Raw genomic sequence first — 27,873 nt, 5'->3', positions numbered from 1 at the left:
GACCACGCAGAAACACGTCGAGGTACAGAGTCAATAAGAGTGTGGATGGTGTCCTGAGGGATGGTTCTCCATTCTCTGTCAACCATTTGCCACAGTTGGTCGTCCGTACGAGGCTGGGGCAGAGTTTGCAAACGGCGTCCAATGAGATCCCACACGTGTTCGATTGGTGAGAGATCCGGAGAGTACGCTGGCCACGGAAGCATCTGTACACCTCGTAGAGCCTGTTGGGAGATGCGAGCAGTGTGTGGGCGGGCATTATCCTGCTGAAACAGAGCATTGGGCAGCCCCTGAAGGTACGGGAGTGCCACCGAAGCAGCACATGCTGCACGTAGCGGTGGGCATTTAACGTGCCTTGAATACCCACTAGAGGTGACGTGGAATCATACGCAATAGCGCCCCAAACCATGATGCCGCGTTGTCTAGCGGTAGGGCGCTCCACAGTTACTGCCGGATTTGACCTTTCTCCACGCTGACGCCACACTCGTCTGCGGTGACTATCACTGACAGAACAGAAGCGTGACTCATCGGAGAACACGACGTTCCGCCATTCCCTCATCCAAGTCACTCTAGCCCGGCACCATGCCAGGCGTGCACGTCTATGCTGTGGAGTCAATGGTAGTCTTCTGAGCGGACGCCGGGAGTGCAGGCCTCCTTCAACCAATCGACGGGAAATTGTTCTGGTCGATATTGGAACAGCCAGGGTGTCTTGCACATGCTGAAGAATGGCGGTTGACGTGGCGTGCGGGGCTGCCACCGCTTGGCGGCGGATGCGCCGATCCTCGCGTGCTGACGTCACTCGGGCTGCGCCTGGACCCCTCGCACGTGCCACATGTCCCTGCGCCAACCATCTTCGCCACAGGCGCTGCACCGTGGACACATCCCTATGGGTATCGGCTGCGATTTGACGAAGCGACCAACCTGCCCTTCTCAGCCCGATCACCATACCCCTCGTAAAGTCGTCTGTCTGCTGGAAATGCCTCCGTTGACAGCGGCCTGGCATTCTTAGCTATACACGTGTCCTGTGGCACACGACAACACGTTCTACAATGACTGTCGGCTGAGAAATCACGGTACGAAGTGGGCCATTCGCCAACGCCGTGTCCCATTTATCGTTCGCTACGTGCGCAGCACAGCGGCGCATTTCACATCATGAGCATACCTCAGTGACGTCAGTCTACCCTGCAATTGGCATAAAGTTCTGACCACTCCTTCTTGGTGTTGCATTTGCTCTGTCAGTCAGTGTATTATGTTTTGATATTTCTATAAACATATATAAGCTACCTGATGTACTTGCTGCCGGCTGTGATGTACATGACTGATTGTCAGTATTTTCTTCTTCATATACAGTCAGCATCCCATTGTCATCGAATTTTACAGAGTCATCAGGCGGAGTAACCTTTAAAACAAACACAATTTTTTTCAGGTTCCAGATACTGTGACTGGATGGCTTGAGATTGCACATGAATTTGAAGAGAAATGGGATTTCTCTAATTGTTTGGGTGCATTGGATGGGAAGCATATACAGTTTGCAGCTCCTAGATCAAGTGGTTCTCACTTCTGAGCGGACGCCGGGTACTAACAGCATTGTTTTGCTTGGTCTGGTGGATGCCCATTATAAATTCATATACATTGATGTTGGGACCAATGGACGAGCAAGTGATGGAGGTGTCTACCAAAATAGCACCTTGTTTGCATCAGTCCAAAATAAAACACTGAACATTCCTCCCCCTCGCAAACCTCCTGAAACTTGAGTATGAAGTGCCATATGTAATGATTGCAGATGATGCTTTTCCCCTCTCTTCCAACCTAATGAAGCCTTTTGGGTACAGAGGGCTGACAAGAGAGCAGAACATTTTCAACTACAGATTAAGTAGGGCCAGATGTGTAGTTGAAAATGCATTTGGCATCATGACAAATGTTTTTAGGGAATTATTGAGTAAAGGACACACTCTGTTGACAAAGTGGAATCCATTGTCCTTGCTACCTGTGTATTGCACAACTTCCTTTTGGAAGAGAACAGGGGAGTTTATATGCCACCTCACAGTGTGGATGAAGAAAATGTACAAGAAGGCAGTGTGCAATTAGGGGAGTGAAGAAGGGATCTCATCATGGGAGAAATCCAGAGGCAAGGTGGAAACAGAGTTTTGCAAACACCACTAAGTATCAGGAATACATTGAAAGACTACTTTAATGGTGTAGGCAAAGTATCATGGCAAGATCACTGTGTGGATAAATTTCGATTCTAGTTATTTATAACAAACATGTAATTGTATTTCTCTGTGACTGTCATTTACAATATTATGTTAAAATGGACCCTTCTTATAAATGTAGGTGTACAGTAGAGTTTCACATTTAAAAAAATAATTTAAGCCCATAGTAGTATAGTGAATAGATACTTAGTTACCACTATTTGAGATGAAAGTTTAAATTCAATTTTCTTTCTACTTTTGAAATTATGAGTTAATTTTAATTTGTAAGGGTGTAGTTTTAATTAGACAAGTATGTTTGGAATGATGTTTATCACAGTTGTTCCTCTTAAGGTTGGCCAAATATTTAGCTACTATTCTTGTAGATTAACATGTCTGTGTCTGTTAGGTCAACAGCCCAGAGGCTGGTTGGATCCTCAAATAGCATCACCAAAGGCTATGCAGTTATAGGGAAACCACAAAAATCAATGGCAGTACCAAAATGAGGCATACTAGGCAAGATGAGGAGTGAGGTAGTTTGTCATTGCTATCCTCACTGGGCCAGACAGTGCCAATGTAGCACAACTAACCCTATGAGCAACACCTTTCATGAGACTCAGACACACTGGTTATGCTCTGAATGTCATTAATCATCACCACCCATACCCCAGCAGCTTCCATATTGTCACAGCCATGGATGAGACTGGGACTTCAGTGGAAGCTACACTTTGCTCTGGCCTGTGCCAAGAGATGGATGCAAAAGTACTGTAATCATCAAGAAATGACAGCAGGCAGTAGATTAACATAATTTGTAATATACCAGTATTAGCCCTTGTAGAATACTTCAACACCCTGTACTTTGCACAGCCATCGCTCAGCTTTCAAATAGTACAGTACATGACATAATAAAAGTGGTATGGAATTAAATTGAATTAGTGCAGGAATTCATATATTAACTAAATTATTGAGTGTTTACAGGTATTTTAATTTATGGTGCTGTCTATCATTAAATTATGATTTAAAGTAATCCGCCTAAGCCTAGTTGTCTTTACTGCATTACAGCCTACATGAATGCTCAGTAATTAAATTGTGTGCAGGTTCTGTATTGACTATTATGATCAAAATAAGTATCTATATGTCCACCTGTTCAATACTTTTATAATTTAATAGTATCCTTAGATTATTTCACATGGTCCATGGTTACTGGTTACCGTGTAAAATAATTTTAAAAGACTATTAAATTATGGTCCATAGCTACCATGGCTACCATGTAAATAATCTACAGAGATCATTAAATTTTAAAAGTATTGGATAGGTGGACATATACTTCTTTTGATACAGAATATTCCTCTTACTCACACATACTCCCTACCTTCACAACTTATGAAGGCATACAATTTGGCTAACCCTGAATTTTACATATGCATGGATGCAAGAGGTGTGTATCCCATGTCTCAGAAATATTCAGACATAACCTTGCATCCCCCATTGATAGAGTTATTGATGTTTAATTAACTCTGACTGTCAATATCCTCCATTGAAATGAATACATTTATCCCACCACCTACTAGAAGAGTCAATCATACCATGCTGGAAAATTTGTGGGTCAGGAAGACAGATAGCAAAACAAAAGGTGGAGTTTCACATTCAAAGAACATCACTCTCCTACTCACAAAAAAAATTTAACTTTCATATTTAAATTTGGTTGTTGCACAGGTCACATGTGACATGACTATCCTGTAACCTATGAAATCTAGATTTAGAAATAAGCTTTACCTGACTGTCATCACTGCTACAAGTTGTATTCATATCCAAATTTGATTTGCTGCTCCTGGTAGCAATATGTGGAATAAGGAACAGCATACGGTCATACCAAGCAAATGTTGGTTTGTATACTTCATTGCCACCCATTCCACTGTGTAAACATTTCATAACCTTTTCCTGAAAACAAACAATTGAATGTAATCTACTACAGTAAACTTGCAGATTTAAGTAAGTCAGTCACATTTTAATATACACTGAAGAACAAAAAACCTGTTTATTGGTACACAGTAGGCTGTACATTAATAATTACTGCATTTAAATTTTTGACAGGTTACCAAGTCAACCGTGAATGCATGAATAGAACTAGCTTTACTATCTGCCATATTATAAACTTCTTATCAAATTTAAAGAAAAATCAATTATTCAGTACTAACCTCTCATTAGTGAATTGAGTTCGAAGCCCGTTTATCTTCGACTTCACATCAGCCGGGCTTGTATTCGGCCGAACTTGTGACACAATTTCGGCAATTGTGTTTTCTGCCTCTCTTCTTGCATTTCTGTTGTGGTAAAGTGGCATTTTAACCTCGTACAAACATGGATATTTCTGGTATTTGTCCAGTAAAACACTAACAGCTTCCTTAGTCCACCCGGAACCTGCCATTTTAGAAAGAAGTGTTTATTTACAATCGAGCTTCGCAATCTTCTCACGACGTAGCGCCAGCATCATCATGATGTCAGCTTCCTTGATTGGTTCATTTCGTAAAATTAATTTTACGGAATAGAACATGTCCTATTTTATGAAAGTTTTGTCAAAGGTTTTATAAAACTTAAATTTGACCGTGAGCAACAGAAATTTTATAAAATTAAATTATTGTACAATAAATTTGAAGAAAATTTTACCGTGAACAACAGGCATAAGAGTGTTCACAGATCACGGCTGTCTGCGGTCTGGTTATTCCAGTTCTGGAACTTTGGACTGTTAGATCAGCAGTGTAGTACTGTCCATTAAAAGTGAGAAAATGTGTGGTTTTTCATTTGATCGAGTATTTCATGTGAAAAATTATTGCTATTACTCGCGCCATTCCTAGTGACGTCATTGTAATGACCTATGTTCATTTCAGTTGGGAAAACCACTAAGACAGTCTTTCTGAGGATGTAAAAAGGCAGTTGGAGAGTGAGTGTCTACCATTATAATGCTATTTCCAACCTGATTGTGACTGATGGTAGGCAAGCAGGCCTACCATTACAATGAAAATTCCCTAACGCAGTCTTCATATGAGAAAAGACGTTTGGTGATTTCTTCGTCACGTTTCCATGGTAACGTTAAGAGCTATGCAATTTAATACAGTCTTGCTCACAACGTGTACTCTACCTAACCTACAATTCTGTATACAATGTAGAATTCCGTAGTGAAGCACGGGTACATCAGCTAGTTTTATATATACGTAGGTGCTTTGAAAAGTTCTCGGAATGTACTAGAATTAAGTATCTTACCTCGGTGGAACTGCTTTTATTTTTCAAAATAGTCTCCCTGTAGACTAATGCATTTGGTCCAGCGATGTTCCAATGTCTTGATCCCATCTCGAAAATGAGATTCCTCCAGGCCTGCAAAATACCTCTTCAATTCGGCTGTCAGTTCTTCCCTTGTAGAAAATCTCCGTCCACCGAGGAAAATTTTCAGCTTGGGGAATAGATGAAAGCCTGACGGTGCCAAATCAGGTGAATAAGGTGGATGTGGCAACAATTCGTACCCCAGTTCATGAAGTTTTGCCATGGCAATAACACTTGTGTGCGGCGGAGCGTTGTCCTGATGAAAGATGACCTTTTTCCTTGCCAAACCAGGCCTTGTTTCGCGTATCCTTTCCTGTAGTTGGTCTGGGAGGTTTGCATAGTATTGCCCCGTAATTGTTTGGCCAGTAGGAAGATAATCTATCAGCAGAATGCCTTTTGCATCCCAGAAAACTGATGCCATGACCTTTCCGGACGAACGCACTGCCTTTGCTTTCTTTGGTGGTGGTGAATCAGCATGTTTCCACTGCTTTGACTGTTGTTTTGTCTCTGGGGTATAGTAGTGGACCCAAGTTTCATCTGTATTCACAAACCGGCGCAAAAAATCTTGTTGGTTGGACTGAAAACGGGCCAGACTTTGTTCGGACATTTCCAATCTGGTGCGTTTATTGTTCAATGTCAAGAGCCGCGGCACCCATCTTGCGGATAATTTTTTCATACCCAATTCTTAGGTTAAAATATAATATACCCGTTCAGAAGACATCCCTACAGCTTCAGCAATCTCCCGTACTTTCAGTCGACGATCCTCCATGACCATTTTATGCATTTCTGCGATAAATTCTGGGGTCGTAACACTTTTTGGCCGTGCACTACGCGGATCATCATCCAAGCTCTCCCGACCAAATTTAAACTCGCTGGTCCACTTGGTAACAGTTGAAAATGAAGGAGCAGAGTCCCCCAGTGTGTTCTGAAAGTCGGCATGAATTTCCTTTGCTTTCATACCTTTCTTTACAAAGTATTTAATCACTGCTCGAATCTCAGATTTTTTCCATTGTCACAAATCACTACGCGGGAACAACAATAAAGAGTCGTCACTACCACACTCCTGCAGCTAGAGCACTGACGCGCCACGTGTTCACTCACAAAGGATGTGTGATTATTGCGCGGGAACCTCGTTGCTCTAACACTGACATCTAGCAGTGATTCCGAGAACTTTTCAAACCGTCCTCGTATACTAGCAAGATACCCGTGTTTCGCTACGGTATTATACTGAAATTTATAATTGAATGCTTAACGTTTTATATATAATCCGCCGAAATTCGCGATCTGACTCGTTTTCTGAGAGAATCCGTCAAAATTCGCGATCTGACCCGTTTTCTGAGAGAATACGGCAATATTCCTCCCATTTTTCAATCTTTTTTCAAGCAACCGATTTTGTACATCCGGGGCTAAGACCAGGTATTCCACCCGGTCAGTTGGGTCCCTAAATCTTTGCCATCTTTTCCTATAAACATTTTAATATGCATCAAATCCTTGAACCCGCGGCCGGACTGCATTCGTAGTCATCACCCGGCGAGGACCCGTTTCCAGGGCGGTCCGCACATTTTGACGACGGTCGAGAATATTATTATTATTATTATTATTATTATTATTATTATTATTATTATTATTATTATTATTATTATTATTATTGATGTTCTGGACCCCAAAGCAAGATGCAAGACCGCTACTTGGCGGTAAATTACATCTGCTTTGTCATTGCTGACAATTTGACCAGCACCTTTGTCGCGCGTAGGCAAGTGCGCGGGATTTCTGGCGATACGAAAGATATACTTCCGTGCATGATTGACCTTATTATAGAGGTGAATAATTGCTCGGTCAATATCATTCCTATAGTTCATTTCAAATGTGTTTAAATGTTTATTTATATGCCAGGGGAATCAACAGTAATCTAATTTTAAGTTCTCCAAAGGAAAAATGCTCTTGAAAACGAACCCAGGAAAGATTAAAAATGATCGGTTTATGATCAGAATAAGTACCATTATGAACAGTAAAATCAATTGGTCTCAACTCCTTTTTCACACCACCGCCGTTAAGTTGATTTACCCCTCCCCCCCCCCCAAAAAAAGAAGGCGTGTTTCTTTATGTTTAAAGGAGATTCTAAATAGCAATGTTCACGTCTGTTACCTTCAGTTTTGAAATATAAGTATCCCCATAAAATGAATTCAATTTATTCACTTCCTTTCACACTCCCCCTCCCCTTAAGTGGAATTTCCGGTAAAAAATACTTGTCTCTTTAATAGTAAAGGATCTTCGAAATACCAATTATCACGACTCTTTTTTCTTTACTGTTGGCTTTACGTCGCACCGACACAGATATGTCTTATGGCGACGATGGGACAGGAAAGGGACAGGACTGGGAAGGAAGCGGCCGTTTCCTTAATTAAGGTGCCTGGTGTGAAAATGGGAAACCACGGAAAAACATCTTCAGGGCTGCCGACAGTGGGGTTCGAACCCACTATCTCCCGAATACTGGATACTGGCCGCACTTAAGCGACTGAAGCTATCGAGCTCGGTATCACGACTCTAATATCTTCAGTTTTTGAGATGTGTCTTCATAAAAGGAATTCCACTCCTTTTCATCCCCGCCCCCCAATATGATTTCCCACCAAAAATGCGTTTTTCTTTGTTTTAAAATGAGATCCAAATACGAATTTTCACGTCTGTAACAACTTTAGTTTTTATTAGATGTAAGTATCCTCATACAATTAATTAAATTCATTTTCAATTCTTTCACATCCCCCCCCCCATTGGATTTTCCGAGAATACGTGTTTCATTACCTTTAAAGCAGATTCTAAATACCAATTTTCACGTCTACAAAATATTTCGTTTCTGAGATAGTATTATCTTCAAACAAAGAATTCAACTAATTTTTCAATTCCCCCCCCCCTTTAAGTGGATTTCCGAAAACAATTTTCCTAATTAAAAGAATTCAACCCCATTTTCAGTCTCTTTTACCCCTCCCCCCAAGTGGTTTTTCCGAAAACAAAACACATGTTTCTTTATTTTTAATAGAGATAAAAATACCACTTTTCACTTCTGTAACATGTTAAGTTTATGAGATATACTGTAGAAATGCTCATTTTAAAATTTCACCCCCTTTTTAGTTCCTCTTCAGTGGAGTCTCCAAAAAAAAAAAAAAATCACCGATGTTTCTTTTACAGGAGATTCGAAATACCAGTTATTACGTCTGTAACATTTTACGTTTCTGGGATATACAGTAGATATAGTCTTTCTAAAAATTCACCCCTATTTGTCACTCCTGTTTAACCACCATTACTTGGATTTTCCAAAAACAAATACGTGTTCCTTTCTTTTTAAAGGAGATCCCAAATACCAATTTTCAGGTCTGTAATTTCTTCATTTTCTGAGATATAAGTATCCTCATTAAAAGCATTCAACCAGTTTTTCACCCTTTCTCACCCCGACTATTGTGATTTTCCGAAAACAAAAATACGTGTTTCTTTATTTTTAAAGGAGATTCTAAATACCAATTTTTACATCTGTAAACTTTTAAAGTTTTGAGATATAGAAACCCTCATTTTAAAAATTCACCCCCCTTTTCACCCCCATTAATTGGATTTTCCAAAAATTAAAAATACGGGTTTCTTTATTTTTAAAGGAGATCCCAAATACCAATTTTCAGGTCTGTAATACCTTTACTTTCTGAGATAAAAGTATCCTCATTAAAGGCATTCATTCCCTTTTTCGCCCTTTTTCACCCTTCCTATTGGGATTTTCCGAAAACACAAAGTACGTGTTTCTTTATTTTTAAAGGAGGTTATAAATACCAATTTTTACATCTGTAAACTTCTAAAGTTTTGAAATATAGTTACACTCATTTTAAAAATTCACTCCCCCCTATTCACCCCGTTAATTGGATTTTCCATAAACAAAAAAATACGTGTTTCTTTATTTTTAAAAGAGATCCCAAATACCAATTTTCAGGTCTGTAATATCATTAGTTTCTGAGAGAAAAGTATCCTCATTAATGGCATTCAACCCTTTTTTCACCCTTCCTATTAGGATTTTCCGAAAACAAAAAAATACGTGTTTCTTTATTTTTAAAAGAGAATCTAAATACCAATTTTTACATCTGTAAACCTTCAAAGTTTTGAGATATATATACACTCATTTTAAAAATTCACCCCCCTTTTCACCCTCCCATTAATTGGATTTTCCAAAAACAAAAAAAATAAGTGTTTCTTTATTTTTAAAAGAGATCAAAAGTACCAATTTTCAGGTCTGTAATATCTTCAGTTTCTGAGATATAAGTACCGGTATCCTGATTAAAGGCATTCAACACTTCTTCACCCCTCCTATTGGGATTTTGCGAAAACAAAAAAATTACGTACTTCCTTATTTTTAAAGAAGAGTTTTACATCTGCAAACTTTTTAAAGTTTTGAGATATAGATACACTCATTTTAAAATTTCACCCACCGGGCGAGTTGGCCGTGCGCGTAGAGGCGCGCGGCTGTGAGCTTGCATCCGGGAGATAGTAGGTTCGAATCCCACTATCGGCAGCCCTGAAAATGGTTTTCCGTGGTTTCCTATTTTCACACCAGGCAAATGCTGGGGCTGTACCTTAATTAAGGCCACGGCCGCTTCCTTCCAACTCCTAGGCCTTTCCTATCCCATCGTCGCCATAAGACCTATCTGTGTCGGCGCGACGTAAAGCCCCTAGCAAAAAAACAATTCACCCCCTTAGCAACGGAATATCCAAAAATCCTCTCTTAGCGAGCACCTAAATATTAATATGAATGTATCCCCAAAATTTCATTCCTTTATGTCCAGTAGTTTTGGCTCGGCGATGATGAATCAGTCAGTCAGTCAGTCAGTCAGTCAGGACAAGTTATTTTATATATATATATAGACTAGCAAGATACCCGTGCTTCGCTACGGTATTATACTGAAATTTATAATTGAAGAGATTACGGCAACGTTCCTCCCATTTTTCAATCTTTTTTTCAGCAATCGATTTCGTACTTGCCGGGCTAGGTCCAGGTATTCCACCCGGCCAGTTGGGTCCCTAAATCTTTGCCATGTTTTCCTATAAGCATTTTTAATGTGGATCAAATCCTTGAGGAGATCCGGCGTGATGTCTTGGGTGCCTTGGCGGTACTGAACCGGCAGCCGGAATGCAATCGTAGTCATGACCCGTCCATGACACGTTTCCAGCACGGTCCGCACATTTTGACGATGGTCCAGAACATTATTATTATTATTATTATTATTATTATTATTATTATTATTATTATTATTATTAGGGTGGGTGAAATTAGTTGAATTAAGATATTATTATTATTATTATTATTATTATTATTATTATTATTATTATTATTATTATTATTATTATTATTATTATTATTATTATTATTATTATTGATGTTCTGAACCCCACAGGAAGATGCAAGACCTGTACTTGGCGGTAAATTACATCTGCTGCCACTGTCATTGATGACAGTATGACCAGCACCATTGTCGCCCGTAGGCAAGTGTGCAGGACTTCTGGCGATACGAATGACGTACTTCCGTGTATTATTGACCTTATTATACAGGTGAACAATTGCACGGTCAATCTTATACCTATCGTTTATTTCAAATGTGTTTAATTTTGTATTTGTATGCCAGAAGAATCTACTGTAATCTAAGAAGGTTCTCCGAAGGAAAAGATGGCTCTTGAAAACGAACCCAGGAAAGATTAAAAATGATCGGTTTATGATCAGAATAAGTACATTGAAAATCAACAGCCTGTTTCCAGTCATTCAACCGGGTCAGGAATGGAATGAATAAGCCCCAGCTAGCGGTGAGGATAGGAATTGTGCCGGCTGCCGAAGCCTGTCGCACTCCTCTGGAGCAATGATTAATGAATGATAAATGAAATGATATTGGAGAGTGTTGCTGGAATGAATGATGACGGGGAAAACCGGAGTACCCGGAGAGAAACCTGTCCCGTCTCCGCTTTGTCCAGCACAAATCTCACATGGAGTGACCAGGATTTGAACCACGAAACCCAGCGGTGAGAAGCCAGCGCGATGTTGCCTGAGCCACGGAGGCTCCTTATAAGAACATTAGGAACAGTAAAATCAATTGGTCTCACCTCCGTTTTCACTCCATCGCGGTTAAGTTGATTTACACACACCCCCCCCCCCCCCCAAAAAAAAGAAGGCTTGTTTCTTTATGTTTAAAGGAGATTCCAAATACCAATGTCCACGTGTGTTACCTTCAGTTTTGAGATATGAGTATTCCCATAAAAGTATTTCACTTTTTTTTTCACGTACGTTCACACTCCCCCCACCTTAAGTGAATTTTCGGCAAAAAAATGTTTCTTTAATACTAAAGGATCTTTTAAATACCGATTATCTTCAGTTTTTGAGATATGTGTCCTCATGAAACGAATTCAACTCCTTTTCACACCCGCCCCAAAGATGATTCTCGCCCCCAAAAAACGCGTCGTTTTATTTTTAAAGAAGATCTAAATACCAATTTTCACGTCTGTAACAACTTAAGTTTTTATTAGATGTAAGTATCCTCATACAATATTTTCAATTAATTTTTCAATCCCCTCCCCCCTCCCTTCATTGGATTTTCCGAGAATATCTGTTTCTTTACTTTAACAGGAGATTCCAAATACCAGTTTTTACGTCTGTAACATTTTACGTTTCTGAGATATACTGTAGATATAGTCTTTCTAAAAATTCACCCCAATTTGTCACTCCTGTTTAACCCCCGTTAGTTAGATTTTCCAAAAACAAAAAAATAAATGTTTCTGTATTTTAAGGGAGATTCCATATACTAACTGTCTGGTCTGTAATATCTTCAGTTTCTGATATATAAGTATCCTCATTAAAGACATTCAACCCCTTATTCACACTTTTCACCCCTCCTATTGGGATTTACAGAAAACAAAAAAATACGTGTTCTTTTATTTTTGAATATCAATTTTTACATCTGCAAACTTTTGAAGTTTTGAGATATAGTACACTAATTTTTTTAATACACCCCCCTTTTCACCCCCCCCCCCACCTTTTGGATTTTCTAAAAACAAAAAAACAAAAAAATACCGAGCTCGATAGCTGCAGTCGCTTAAGTGCGGCCAGTATCCAGTATTCGGGAGATAGTAGGTTCGAACCCCACTGTCGGCAGCCCTGAAGATGGTTTTCCGTGGTTTCCCATTTTCAAACCAGGCAAATGCTGGGGCTGTACCCTAATTAAGGCCACGGCCGCTTCCTTCCCACTCCTAGCCCTGCCCTGTCCCATCGTCGCCATAAGACCTATATGTGTCGGTGCGACGTAAAGCAACTAGCAAAAATATATGTATATATATATATATATATTTCTTTATTTATAAAGGAGATCCCAAATACTGATTTTCAGGTCTGTAACATATTCAGTTTCTGAGATATAAGAATCCTTATCAAAGGCATTCAACTATTTTTCACCCATTTTCACCCCACCTATTGGGATTTTCCGAAAATAAAAAAATACGTGTTTCTTTATTTTGAAAAGAGATTCTAAATACCAATTTCTACGTCTGTAAACTTTTACAGTTTCGAGATATAGATACACTCATTTTAAAAATTCACCCCCCCTTTTCATCCCCCGTTATTTGGATTTTCCAAAAACAAAAAAATGCGTGTTGTTTCTATATTTTGAAAGGAGATTCTAAGTACCAATTTTTACATCTGTAAACTTTTAAAGTTTTGAGATATAGATACACTCATTTTGAAAATTCACTCCCTTTTCAACCCCCCACTATTTGGATTTTCTAAAAACAAAAAATACGTGTTTTTTAATTTATAAATAAGATCCCAAATACCGATTTTCAGGTCTGTAACATCTTCAGTTTCTGAGATATAAGGTTCCTTATTAAAGGCATTCAACCATTTTTCATCCTATTGGGACTTTCCGAAAACAAAAGTACGTATTTCTTTATTTTGAAAGTAGATTCTAAGTACCAATTTTTACATCTGTAAAGTTTGAAAGTTTTGAGATATAGATACACTCATTTTAAAAATTCACCCCCCTTTCAACCCTCCACTATTTGGATTTTCCAAAAACAAAAAGTACATGTTTCTTTATTTTTAAAATAGATCCCAAGTACCTTTTTTTAGGTCTGTAATATCTTTAGTTTCTGAGATATAAGTATCCTCATTAAAGGCATATAACCCATTTTTCACTGCTTTTCGCCCCTCCTATCGGGATTTTCCGAAAACAAAAAAATACGTGTTTCTTTATGTTGAATGTAGATTCTAAATACCAATTTCTACGTCTGTAAACTTTTACAGTTTTGAGATATAGGTACACTCATTTTAAAATTTCACCCCCCCCCCTTTTCACACCCCCCCCCATTATTTGGATTTTCCAAAAACAAAAGGAGGTTCCAAATTTAAATTTTCATGACTGTAACTTGTTCACTTTTTGAGATATAAGTGTCCTCATAAAATGTGTTCAACGACTTTCCCCCCTTTTTCACCCCCTTTCGTGGGATTTTCCGAAAACAAAAAAAATACGTGTTTCTTTATTTTGAAAGGAGATTCTAAGTACCAATTTTTACATTCGTAAACTTTTAAAGTTTTGAGATATAGATACACTGATTTTAAAAATTCACCCCCATTTCAACCCTCCACTATTTGGATTTTCCAAAAACAAAAAGTACATGTTTCTTTATTTATAAAGGAGATCCCAAATACCAATTTTCAGGTCTGTAACATATTCAGTTTCTGAGATATAAGGATCCTTATTAAAGGCATTCAACCATTTTTCACCCCTTTTCACCCCTCCGATTGGGATTTTCCGAAAACAAAAAATATGTGTTTCTTTATTTGAAAGTAGATTCTAAGTACCAATTTTTGCATCTGTAAAGTTTGAAAGTTTTGAGATATAGATACACTCATTTTAAAAATTCACCCCCCTTTTCACCCCCCATTATTCGGATTTTCCAAAAACAAAAACATGCGTGTTTCTTTATTTTTAAAGGAGGTTCCAAATTTAAATTGTTATGACTATAACATCTTCAGTTTTTGAAATATGTCTCCTCATAAAAGGTGTTCAACCCCTTTTGCCCCCTCCCTTCATGGGATTTTCCAAAAACAAAAAAATACGTGTTTCTTTATTTTTAAAGGAGATTCCAAATACGAATTTTTATTACTCTAAACCTTTAAGTTTTTGAGATACAGATATTCTCATTTTAAAAATTAACCCCCCTTTCACCCCCTTAGCGATGGAATATCCAACAATCCTCCCTTAGCGAGCACCTACATGTTAATATGAATGTATCCCCAAAATTTCATTTCTCTATGTCCAGTAGTTTCGGCTCGGCGATGATGAATCAGTCAGTCAGTCAGTCAGTCAGTCAGTCAGTCAGTCAGTCAGTCAGTCAGTCAGTCAGGACAAGTTATTTTATATATATATAGATATATATTAAGTTTGATTCCCCACTGGGCCAGAGATTTTAGTTGCATCTGTTCAATTCCTCTGGCTTGATGACTGGGTGTTTGTGTTAGTCTTAATACACACTCCTTCATTTACACACTACACATCACACTTCCAACCACCACAGAAAGACATAATCTATATATATAAAATACCTTGTCCTGACTGACTGACTGACTGACTGACTGACTGACTGACTGACTGACTGACTGATTCATCATCGCCGAGCCAAAACTACTGGACATAAAGGAATGAAATTTTGAGGATACATTTATATTACAATGTAGGTGCTCGCTAATGGAGGATTTTTGGATATTCCGTCGCTAAAGGGGTGAAAATGGGGGTGAATTTTTAAAATGAGTGTATCTATATCTTGAAACTTTAAAAGTTTACAGATGTAAAAGTTGGTATTTGAAACCTCCTTTAAAAATAAAGAAACACGTATTTGTTTGTTTTCAGAAAACCCCACTATGAGGAGAGAGAAAAAGGGTGAAAACTGGGTTGAATGCCTTTAATGAGGACACTTATATCTCAGAAACTGAAGATATTACAGACCTGAAAATTGGTATTTTAAATCTCCTTTAAAAATGAAGAAACATGTATTTTTTTGTTTTTGTTTTTGGAAAGTCCGATGAATGGGGGTTAAACAGGATTGACAAATGGGTGAAATTTTTTTTTTTGCTTTACGTCGCACCGACACAGATACGTCTTACGGCGACGATGGGATAGGATAGGCCTAGGAATTGGAAGGAAGTGGCTGTGGCCTTAATTAAGGTACAGCCTGGTGTGAAAATGGGAAACCACGGAAAACCATCTTCAGGGCTGCCGACAGTGGGGCTCGAACCCACTATCTCCCGATTACTGGATACTGGCCGCACTTAAGCGACTGCAGCTATCGAGCTCGGTGGGTGAAATTTTAGAAATTTTTAAAATTAGTGTATCTACATCTCAAAACTTTCAAACATAGAGATGTAAAATTTGGTATTAAGAATCTCCTTTAAAAATAAAGAAACACGTATTTTTTTGTTGCTAATGGGGTGAAAAGTGGGGGGTTAAATTTTTACATGAGGATATCTATATCTCAAAAACTTAAAAGTTTACAGACGTAAAACTTGGTATTTGGAATCTCCTTTAAAAATAAGGAAACAAGTGGTTTTGGTTTTTTTTTTTTTTTTTTTTTTTTTTTTTTTTTTTTTTTTTTTTTTTCGCAAAATCCCATTAAGGGGGTTGAAAAACGGGAGAAAATTGGTTGAATACCTTTTATGAGGATACTTATATCTCAAAAACTGAAGATATTACAGACATGAAAATTGGTATTTGGAATATCCTTTAAAAACAAAGAAACACGTATTTTTTTGTTTTTGAAAAATCCAATGAATAGGGGGTAAACGGGATGAAAATTTAAAAAATATATCTAGGCCTACAATATATCTCAGACACTTAACATGTTACAGACTTGAAAACTGATACTTGGAATCCCCTGTAAAAGTAAAGAGACATAGATAATTTTTTCGGAAAATCCACTTAAAGGGAACAAAAAATGAGGTGAATTTTTAGAGCGAGCATATCTGCAGTATATGTCAAAAATGTAACAGGTTACAGAAGTGAACATTGGTATTTATAAACACTTTCAAAAATAAGAAACACGTACTTTTTGTTTTCGGAAAAACCACTTGGGGTAGGGGTGAGGTGCGGGTAGAAAGGACTGAAAAGTGGGTTGAATTCTTTGTATTAGGATACTGATATCTCAAAACTGAAGACATTACAGACGTAAAATTTGGTGATTGGAATCTCATAAAGAAATGCACATTTTTCGTTTACGGAAAATCCACTTAGGCTAGGGTGAAAAATTGAAAAATTAGTTAAATTATTTGTATGAGTCTACTTATATCTCAAAAACTAGAGAAGTTACAGACATGAAAATTGGTGTTTGGAATCCAATTTAAAGGTAAAGTAACACGTATTCCTTTGATTTCGGAAAATACAATTAAGGGGGGTGAAAGAATTGAAAAATTACTGAATTATTTGTATGAGGATACTTATACCTTATGGAAACTAAAGTTGATACGGACGTGAAAATTGGTATTTGGAATCTCCTTTAAAATAAAGAAACACCCATTTTATTGGGAAAATAAAATTGGGGGGAGGAGGTGAAAAGGAATTGAATTCCTTTTATGAGGACACAAATCTCAAAAACTGAAGATGTTACAGTCATGATAATTGGTATTTGGAAGCTTCTTTATAAATAAACACGTATTTTTGGTTTTCGGAAAATTCACTTAAGGATGGGGGGTGAAAGGAAGTGAAAAAATTGAATTATTTTTATGTGGATACTTATATCTCAATAACTGATGGTTACAGACTTGAAAATTGGTGTTTGGAATCTCCTTCAAAAATGAAGAAACACACATTTGGGGGGGGGAGTCAACTTAACGGGGGGGGGGGGGTGAAAAAGGAGTTGAATTCTTTTTTTGATGATACTTATATGTCAAAAGAAAGATGTTAGAGACATGAAAATTTGAAATTTATTTGAAATCTCCTTTAAAAATAAAGAAACGCATCTTTTGTTTTCGGAAATCCACTTACGGGAGGAAAGGACTGAAATATTCGTTGAATTATTTGTATGAGGATACTAATATCTCTAAAAGATAAAGATGTTACAGGCGTGAAACTTGGTACTCAGAATCTCCTTTAAAAATAAACACGTCTTTTTTTGTTTTCGGAAAATTGATTTGGGGGAGGGGTGAAAATAAGTAGGGAAGGAGTTGTATTCTGTTTAAGAGGGTACTTATATCTCAGAAACTGAAGATGTTACAGACATGAAAGTTGCTATTTTGAATCTCCTTTAAAAATAAAGAAAGACACATTTTTGTTTTCGGGAAGTCTAATTAAAGGTAGAGGGGGTGGAAAAAAAGGGAAAAAGAAGTTGAATTCATTTTAAGAGGATACTTATATCTCAAAAGCTGAAGATGTTACAGACGTGAAAGTTGGCACTGTATTTTGAATCTCCTTTAAAAATAAAGAAACGCGTACTTTTCTGTTTTCGGAAAATCTACTTAAGGGGTTGAAAAGAATTTAAAAAGTGGGTGAATTCTGAAAATGAGTACCGGTTTATCTGCAGTATTTGTAAAAAACTTAACATGTTAAAATACAGGAACACGCACTTTTTTTGGAAAAGGCACTTAACGGGGGCTGAAAAGAAGTGAAAAAGGAAGTGAATAATTGTTAATGAGGATGCTTATATCTCACAAACTGATGATGTTCTTGACAGGAAAATTAGTATTTGGAATCTCCTTTAAAAGTAAAGGAACATGTCTTTCTTTTTGTTTTCGGAAAAAGGGAAGGATTGATAAAGGGGTTAAATTATTTTATGGGGATTCTTATAGCCTATCTCAAAAACTGAAAATGTTACGACGTGGAGATAGATATTTGGAATCTCCTTTAAAAATAAACATTGTTTTTTGATTTGAGAGAAGACTGTTTCTCATATGTACACTTCTTTGTTGCATGGTCATCTTAGCCCCAAAAGGCAATAACACAAACGTGGTTTACAAGGAGTTTCCGAGGTAAATGAAACTCAATTTGTAGGTGAAAGTTTATACTTCAGGGATTTTCAGATAATGTCTTAGTACAGTACCGAGGAACGATTACTTTTATTATTTTACAAAATCCGTACGAGCGAAACCGCGGGTAACTGCTAGTAATGAATACATCCATCCACAAAGGGCTGACGTGGTGAAGGGGATCCGTCCATAAAAATTGGCTTAATACACATAAGTAATGCCAACTCAAAGTAATTAAGGAAAGATGAGGAAAGGAGAGGAAGAATACATTTTAACTGTATGAAATGATGTATACCGAGATTTTACACAGATACAACACATATTAATAACGTATTTGAAATATCATGTCTTTATAACATTTAATCTATTGAGTACTTTTATCTGTTTGAATTATGCTTGTGATAATCTCAAATTTGATTGAATGATCATGCTATAGTTGGTTATTTTCTTACTATGGTCGTAATACTGAAAGAAGCGTTCTGACATGTCCTAGAGGGAGGGCCAATCACTGCCTGCCTGGGTGGGTGGGAAGAAGGGAGTAGGGGGGTATGGTTTTCATGGATGCCGAGCTTATGTTGCTTGGAGTTGCCACACCTCTCACTTCTGACTGGTCTGAATGAACGAACAAGTGAGCTGGATGCGAGGCGAAGGAGAAAGGAATGCAGGAACTTAGCAACACCGTGCAATGGCACATGCAGTGCTCCTCCCTCCAGCCCTATCCGTCAGAAGGCTTCTTTCAATAATATATCGCTCACTATTACAGATACGCCAATCCCGTCTTTATTTTATGGTACTGGTTCCTCCATTCTTGACTATCTCATATAACCCTGTCTTGTCTCTCTCCATCTTCTTTGTTTCCCTAGAATGTGTGTTTTAACTTCAGTTTTATTGTACTTTAATATTGTTTCCATTCTTCTCTTTTTTTTCCCCCCCCCTTCATATCTCAGATAAATTTAAATACCATTAGTGGTACTGGCAGAAATGGACGTGTTTTGAAAGAGGATCTTCTAGCATACCTTGGACTGTTGGAGAAAGACAGTAGTGTGAAGGAATGTAGTAGATCAGCACCCAAACCTGAAGGAAACATTCCTTCAGATCGTACAGAAAAAATTAAAGGTGTTATGAAGATAATGACACGCACTATGACAGCAGCTAATGTAAGTATTAAATTTCCTTCCATATCAACTTACTCTTACTACATGTTCTCTCCACGGTTCAGATGGTTAGCCATCAGCCTTTCACAGTTACAGGTATATCTGAAGTTCAGATATCAGTGACTCCACTTTAAATCTGTGTTGAACGAAGCAGAGGATGTTACAAGTATTATCATAAAGATAATTGTTTTTCTGATTGTGAATTATTGGTGAGTGGACTGTATGAAAAGTTGCCATGAGGTGGAGTGGTTGCAAATCACTCAGATCTAAAATATCTGCATGTATGAAATACACTGACTGACAGAGCAAATGCAACACCAAGAAGGAGTGGTCAGAACTTTATGCCAATTGCAGGGTAGACTGACGTCACTGAGGTATGCTCATGATGTGAAATGCGCCGCTGTGCTGCGCACGTAGCGAACGATAAATGGGACACGGCGTTGGCGAATGGCCCACTTCGTACCGTGACTTCTCAGCCGACAGTCATTGTAGAACGTGTTGTCGTGTGCCACAGGACACGTGTATAGCTAAGAATGCCAGGCCGCCGTCAACGGAGGCATTTCCAGCAGACAGACGACTTTACGAGGGGTATGGTGATCGGGCTGAGAAGGGCAGGTTGGTCGCTTCGTCAAATCGCAGCCGATACCCATAGGGATGTGTCCACGGTGCAGCGCCTGTGGCGAAGATGGTTGGCGCAGGGACATGTGGCACGTGTGAGGGGTCCAGGCGCAGCCCGAGTGACGTCAGCACGCGAGGATCGGCGCATCCGCCGCCAAGCGGTGGCAGCCCCGCACGCCACGTCAACCGCCATTCTTCAGCATGTGCAAGACACCCTGGCTGTTCCAATATCGACCAGAACAATTTCCCGTCGATTGGTTGAAGGAGGCCTGCACTCCCGGCGTCCGCTCAGAAGACTACCATTGACTCCACAGCATAGACGTGCACGCCTGGCATGGTGCCGGGCTAGAGCGACTTGGATGAGGGAATGGCGGAACGTCGTGTTCTCCGATGAGTCACGCTTCTGTTCTGTCAGTGATAGTCACCGCAGACGAGTGTGGCGTCGGCGTGGAGAAAGGTAAAATCCGGCAGTAACTGTGGAGCGCCCTACCGCTAGACAACGCGGCATCATGGTTTGGGGCGCTATTGCGTATGATTCCACGTCACCTCTAGTGCGTATTCAAGGCACGTTAAATGCCCACCGCTACGTGCAGCATGTGCTGTGGCCGGTGGCACTCCCGTACCTTCAGGGGCTGCCCAATGCTCTATTTCAGCAGGATAATGCCCGCCCACACACTGCTCACATCTCCCAACAGGCTCTACAAGGTGTACAGATGCTTCCGTGGCCAGCGTACTCTCCGGATCTCTCACCAATCGAACACGTGTGGGATCTCATTGGACGCCGTTTGCAAACTCTGCCCCAGCCTCGTACGGATGACCAACTGTGGCAAATGGTTGACAGAGAATGGAGAACCATCCCTCAGGACACCATCTGCACTGTTATTGACTCTGTACCTCGACGTGTTTCTGCGTGCATCGCCGCTCGCGGTGGTCCTACATCCTACTGAGTCGATGCCGTGCGCATTGTGTAACCTGCATATCGGTTTGAAATAAACATCAATTATTCATCCGTGCCGTCTCTGTTTTTTCCTCAACTTTCATCCCTTTCGAACCACTCCTCCTTGGTGTTGCATTGTCACTGTCAGTCAGTGTATAATGTAAATATCACACTATGTACACATTGTACACTTATAACAACACTTTATATAAACTTGATGAACAAAATATTTTAATCCACATGAATATGGAGCTTGATTTGTGTCCGCCAACATGTCTCTTTTCCATGCGTGTTACACTGTGTCTCTCAAACCTTTTATAGATTCAAAATTCTACCTCAAAAATCTACTTTTTAACTTATAAAAACTTATTAACTTCTATACTAATAATGTTTACTTTAGCCCTACATATAAACGCAGTGGCTGGCAATAATATTCTTTTACACTAAACTACCCTCTGAATTATAAATCTAAGAATCCTTAGGATTATCTGTGTTGGCCGTTGGCAGTGCAAGCTTCTAATGAGTGCTTCCAGATTTTGTTAGAAAACAAAGTGAAATATGCTGTAAGATGTACAGAAAATGTTACAGATTGGGAGAAGAACCATGAAGTTTTTCTCAGTAGTGAAAGTAATCACTCCTTCTCTCCAGAAAAAGACATTTGTACTGGTAATATCTCTGAGCGTGAGTGTGTGTGTAGGCCTAAAATGATGCCTTCATCCCTCCATGAAACTGTTAAATCACTACACAAAATAATAGAGGTGCTACATAAGGATTTGGTAGAAGCAAACCTTGTAATTAAAAAATTACAGTCTGAAAAAGCAAATCTGATTGAAGAGGGGGAAGAATTTTTAAAAAATGTGATGGTGTTGGTGTTGGCGTTGGCGTGTCGTGGAGTGAGGTTACGTCGCAGTAAAGGCAAATGTCACTAACTAGGCCTAATGATATAGATGTTGATTCCCATAGAGAACCTGAAATATTTGTCCCGAATGAGTAAATTTATAATACCAATATAAATGGTCCGTTATTGGACATTATAAATTTTACAGCTAACTCATTCCTAGCTGCCAGCGTTTCACCCCAGTGTGCTAAGTTGGGCTCGTCAGTTGGTAAATAGCACACCCACCAAGACACATAGGTATTGCATACCGTGGAGGCCACTGCATAGGCTACTTCGAGCCACCGGCAGTGCCAATGCACTATGAGAGACTTAGTCTCATCACCAAAAATTGATGCCTGCCTGGCCATTAGATGATATAGGTGTTGATTCTCATAGGGAATCTGGAAAATTTATAATGTCCAATAATGGACCATTTATATTGGTATTATTAACTAGGTTTAATTCATCTGGAAATCATCCTGCAGTAACAAACAGATTCAGCGTTTTACGCGAATTTCAGGAAGAGCAAGGAAGCACTTCTTTCTCCCAAGACGCGAGCAAAACAAATTTTTTTTTAAAGATAGCTCATTCTCTACAGTAAAGAAAGATCCTACCCCGAGAATTCAACATCAACTTAAGCAGGGTTGACAGATCAAGAAAAAACTAAATTAATTAATATGGACCCAGGTTTACCCACCGCCGAAGCCCTCCCCAAGATACACAAAACCGGCGTCCCCATTCACCCGATCATTAACTATAGACCGAGTTCGTTATATAAAGCATCACAATTCATTCAAAAAATTTTAAGAAGAAACTATCATTTTCTGTCAATCAAATCCGTCAAAAACACTAAAGAATTGATTGATAAATTAAAAAAATTAACATTCAGTCCAATCATGTGAGCTTGCATCTGGGAGATAGTGGGTACGAATCCTGCTGTTGGCAGCCCTGAAGATGGTTTTCCATGGATTCCCATTTTCACACCAGGCAAATGCTGGGGCTGTAACTTAATTAAGGCCACAGCCGCTTTCTTCCAACTCCTAGGCCTTTCCAACCCATCGTCGCCAAAAACCTATCTGTGTCGGTGCGAAGTAAAACCACTAGCAAAAAAAAATAGCTAGCAATCCAATCATTCTCTCCACTCATTCGATATTGTAAACATGTATCCTAGCATAAAAATCTCCAAGGTATACCCCATCATTCAAAACAATTTGTGCAAATACAGCGGCCTAAGCACTAGAAATAGAGGTTTTCACGTCTATGCTTAAATTAGTTATAAGTAACAATTACTTCACTTTCGATAATGTTATTTATCAACAAGAAGGATTGGCTAAGGGATCGCCAGCCTTGGGTATCTTAGCCGAGATTTACTTGGATTTTTTGGAACACACCAAAATTGATAATAATAAATTTGACAACATCCTTTTTTGGGCGAGATATGTAGATGACACCATAGTTATTGTGGATGAGAGCATCACAGACACTGCCACCACCCTCATTAATCTAAATAACATTGACTTGCATATAAAATTCACACTTGAATCCGAATTTGAACGGAAAATTAATTTTTTAGACTTAACTATTATCAGGCACCCAAGCTACATAAGATATAAGATTTTCAGAAAACCCACCCAAACAGTCACTACAATCCGTCAAGATTCTTCACACCCCGAAATTCACAAATGAGCAGCGTAGAACAGCATGGTGTACCGAGCCTTCAGTGTTCCAATGTCTAGAAGAAACCTCAAAAATCAGTTGAACACCATTTGTAATATAGCTAAATCTAATGGATACAACAGTTTCTTTATTGAAAAAATAATCACTAAATATAAATATTGCCCCTCTACCACTTTGAACAAAGATAAACATAACAACTCCTCCCTTGCTATCTTTACATTCAACGAACAAATTTACAAAGTCACCATCTTTAAAAAGCATGATGTAAAAGTAGTTTTCAAAACCAACAATAGGAATGCACAAGTCTTACATAATACCACATCCATAAACAAGTTCAATAGTTTTTCAGAATCAGGAGTATACAGGATTATTTGCAACAGTTGTAATTCTTCTTACATCGGACAGACCGGGAGGAATATTAATATAAGGTACTCGGAACACGTCAATGCCCTGAAGTACAATAAAGTTTCAGCTGTAGGACAGCATATGCATGACTATAATAACAAATTCACAGACAAAACAAGATACGGAAATTCTCAAAATCATCAAAAAAGGACCCCTTCTTAACATTACTGAAAGCTGCTTCATACATATAGATCAATATTTAAACCCAAATCATAATCTCAATGACATTTCAGAAAAGCCAAATATCCTATTTAATATTCTAATTCCCATGTTTAGAAATGTCAAACCAACAAGTCATAATTCAGTTTTTCATAATATTCACAGCACCTTTCCTCAGCATCCATCTCTTTTCCCACACCCTTTGACCCCGCCTTAACTCCTCTCCACCTCCTCTCCTTTCCCTGACCTCTCCCCTTGCTCACCCCTTGCCCTGCCTCTCTTCCCTTGCCTTTCCCCTTCCTTTTCCTTTGAATCTCACAACGATTAGTATGAGGCACAACAGTACGCCATGCACCACATGCCACAACAAGAGGTAAGTCTCATATAACCTATGCCATTTGACTAACATGCTTTCTCTCTCCTTCTATTCATTAATTTCATCTCCACGAACCTACTACGCTGGTGTAACAGGGGGAGAGGTGATACTCCCACGTGGCGTGTCCCAGGCGGATAGGGGGGTCCTAACCAGCTTGCCGGTGGACTTGAGGGAAATAAAATACCTCTCGCGGACCAAACACACTACCCCCTGCGGGTGGGGGACGCACATGTAGAATACACCCGCGGTATCCCCTGCCTGTCGTAAGAGGCAACTAAAAGGGGCGACCAAGTGATGCTGGTATTAGAACCATGAAACTACTATTGATTAGTACCATCACGCGGGGAACACCATGGGTCGCCTTTACTTACGAGTAGTACCACTATATTTGGTACGAAATAGGTTTGTGATTAGTAGCAGTATAGAGCCTGGCCTGGTGGTTTTCCAGTACCCGTGCGTCGTACCCCTGTGAGCAACACCGCCGGTCTGGGCGTTGCCTGTGAGTTGTACCACTATATGAGTGACACCGTGGGTCTGCGTTGCCTGTGATTAGTACCTACTATGTGAGGAACACCACGGGGCCCGTGGGACCGGCACCCGTGACTACTACACCTAGGTGAGGAAACTCATCGGTTTGCGTTGGCTGTAAGTGGCGCCATTGTGTGCGAAACACCATAGGTCTGCGTTACCTGTACGAAGTACAATACTTGTGAATAGTACCATCTTGTGTGGAACACCGTGAGTCTTCACTACTTTTGATTAGTACCCCAACATGACAAATACCATGGTTCTACTTTACTCGCGACATGTACCATTCTGTGGGGCCTTAGTCATGGATTTTGCACCCCTTTAGACATCAAGCATCATTGTGCTTTATAAGTGGTCCCTTGGTCAGTAATACTATTATTCACGATCTTTTTTGTGTCTGATCCACTGTGTTTGTTCGTTTGTTTGTTTGTTTGTTTGTTTGTTTGTTTTTTTGTTTTTTGGTAGGGTTCATGTCCATCCACTCATTCTTCATGATTTTTTTATTTTATTTTGGTCAGTTGATGAATTTGAATTTTTTGTTATTTCATTTCGTACCATTAGGGGCCGATGACCTCGATGTTAGTCCCCTTTAAACAACAAGCATCATCATCATCAATTTTATCTAATTTTATCTATCATTCATTCAGGTTAACTTCATGGACACCACAATGAATTGCGAATTTATACCAGCCACAAATGAAGAATGTGTCAGTTTTAACCATATCTTCATGTGCCGTCCTGACAATGTCCAACAGCATTTCAGCATGATTTTAACAGGCACTACGGGAACATTTCATTTTATTTACGTTAGTCGATGTGGAAACACCATCTAGCAGTTCTGCATCAGCTGGTGGTTATTTACAGTGGTGTCCAGTGGCTTGCATACTGCTAATACCACTCAAGTAGATTCGGTGATTGATGATCTGACTAGAGAACCAACATGTACCAGTTCCTGTTTTGCAAGTGAAATTGTAATGATTAGCAGTGATGGAACTAACAGTTCTATGAATATTAATACAAGAAAGAGTCTGGATGATGAACATACTTCAGATGCTAAGAATTTAGAGCCTAATTTATTTTTTTAGATTTTACACATAGTTCATCCCAGATGTTAATGTTAATTGTGTGTTTGTACATTAGTTTTTATGTCAATTGTGTGTTTGTACATTTGTTTAGTTATTAGATGTATTACATTAAGGCTAAAGATGGCCAGCCAAGGCCAAAACTAGTCCCTATTTAGTAATGTAACACAATAATATTTCATATTATAGTATTGAAAAAGGTGGATCATTATGACATTAATTTAATAATTATTATGGTAAAGTGACAGGTTTTATTCAACTGGGTGCCTCCCTTTCAGAAGTAGTGAAACCCCTCTTGAGGAATGCTGATAAACTCTTGTCAAACGACGTCATAGCTATTGTCGGCGGAACCAACAACATAGCGAGAAATTAAGGCTATCAGGCCACAAGTATTCTGAAAAGGACTCTAGGTAAGCTGACCCGTACAAATGTGATAGTGACAAACGTGCCCCATAGACATTATTTAACTGACTGGTCACTTGTGAATAAAGCTGTCAAGGACACAAATGAGAGATTCAGGCAAATGTGTAGTCATTTCAAAAATATTACACTATTAGCAAAGCAAAGCAAAGTCATCTCCGTACAGGCCATGAAGGCCCTTGGAGGGGTGGAAGGTAAAGGCTTCCACCATCCGAAATCTCGGCGCTTGATGGGGTAGAGTGGTTAGCTTTACGCCCGGCCGCCTTTGCCCCCCAGGAATTAACCTGGTACTCATTTTTGGATTACACTATTAGACATTAGTAAATTAAAATAAACTTCTCATACGAGGCATGGCATGCACTTGAATAGACTGGGGAAGCAATATGTAAGCAAGATAATAGTAACATCATTACAAGTAAAGATCAGGGAAAGACCGTCCTAGAACTACCCAGTCAGTGAAACAAGTATTAGATTTTGGACCCAATAACATTTCAATCTAGAATGTGGGTCCAGAATTAAATAATGACTTGGAGGGTGGGAATAGGCAGTTCAAAATATTTCATCAGAGCATTCAATGTCTTAAAAATAAAATTTAAAATTACAGGTAATTTTAAATTCAAGACAGGATGTTATGTTTATCTGTTTGGATAAACATTGGTGTAATAATGATGAACTTGAACTCATTAATATCGAAGGTTATTATCTGGCAAGTAGTTACAGTCGGGTTAATAAAGAGCATGGAGGAGTTTGTATTTTTGCTAAGTCAGGAGTTGAATGTAAAGAAAGGAAGGATCTTGAAGTGCATAATTCTGAATTAGAATTTGAACTAACTTCAGTGGAATTTAAGCTTCCCTATGGTAAAAGAGTAATTCTGTTAACCGTGTACCGTTCAGCGGATGCTCATGTTGGGATTTTCTTAGGAAAATTAGATCAAGTCCTTCATAACATTTTTGGTAGTAATAGCAGCACAGAAGTAATACTTTGTGGTGATTTTAACATAGATTTTGCTGAAGAAAACCTTCCGTCAACATCACAACTACTGTGCATGTTCTTCAAAGCTGTTATCTAAAACACTTAATTTTTATACCCACTCGAAAAACTGCCACCTCAGCTACAACGAT

General features: G+C 38.9%; 1 protein-coding gene across 2 annotated transcripts in view; it reads left to right on the top strand.

Moving 5' to 3' along the window:
- The window catches only part of Dbct (Dihydrolipoamide branched chain transacylase E2), a 176,945-nt gene that overhangs the window by 117,536 nt on the left and 31,536 nt on the right, over positions 1-27,873 (top strand). For both annotated transcript variants that reach the window (XM_067139566.2, XM_067139565.2), the window contains exon 5: positions 19,467-19,676. In XM_067139566.2, coding sequence (XP_066995667.2) covers positions 19,467-19,676 — 210 coding nt within the window. The remainder of the gene's footprint in view (positions 1-19,466; positions 19,677-27,873) is intronic.

The sequence above is a fragment of the Anabrus simplex genome, chromosome 2 (genome assembly GCF_040414725.1).
Source record: "Anabrus simplex isolate iqAnaSimp1 chromosome 2, ASM4041472v1, whole genome shotgun sequence".
NCBI lineage: Eukaryota > Metazoa > Arthropoda > Insecta > Orthoptera > Tettigoniidae > Anabrus > Anabrus simplex.
The sequence above is the reverse complement of the archived record's forward strand: the minus strand, read 5'-3'. Positions and strand labels throughout refer to the sequence as shown.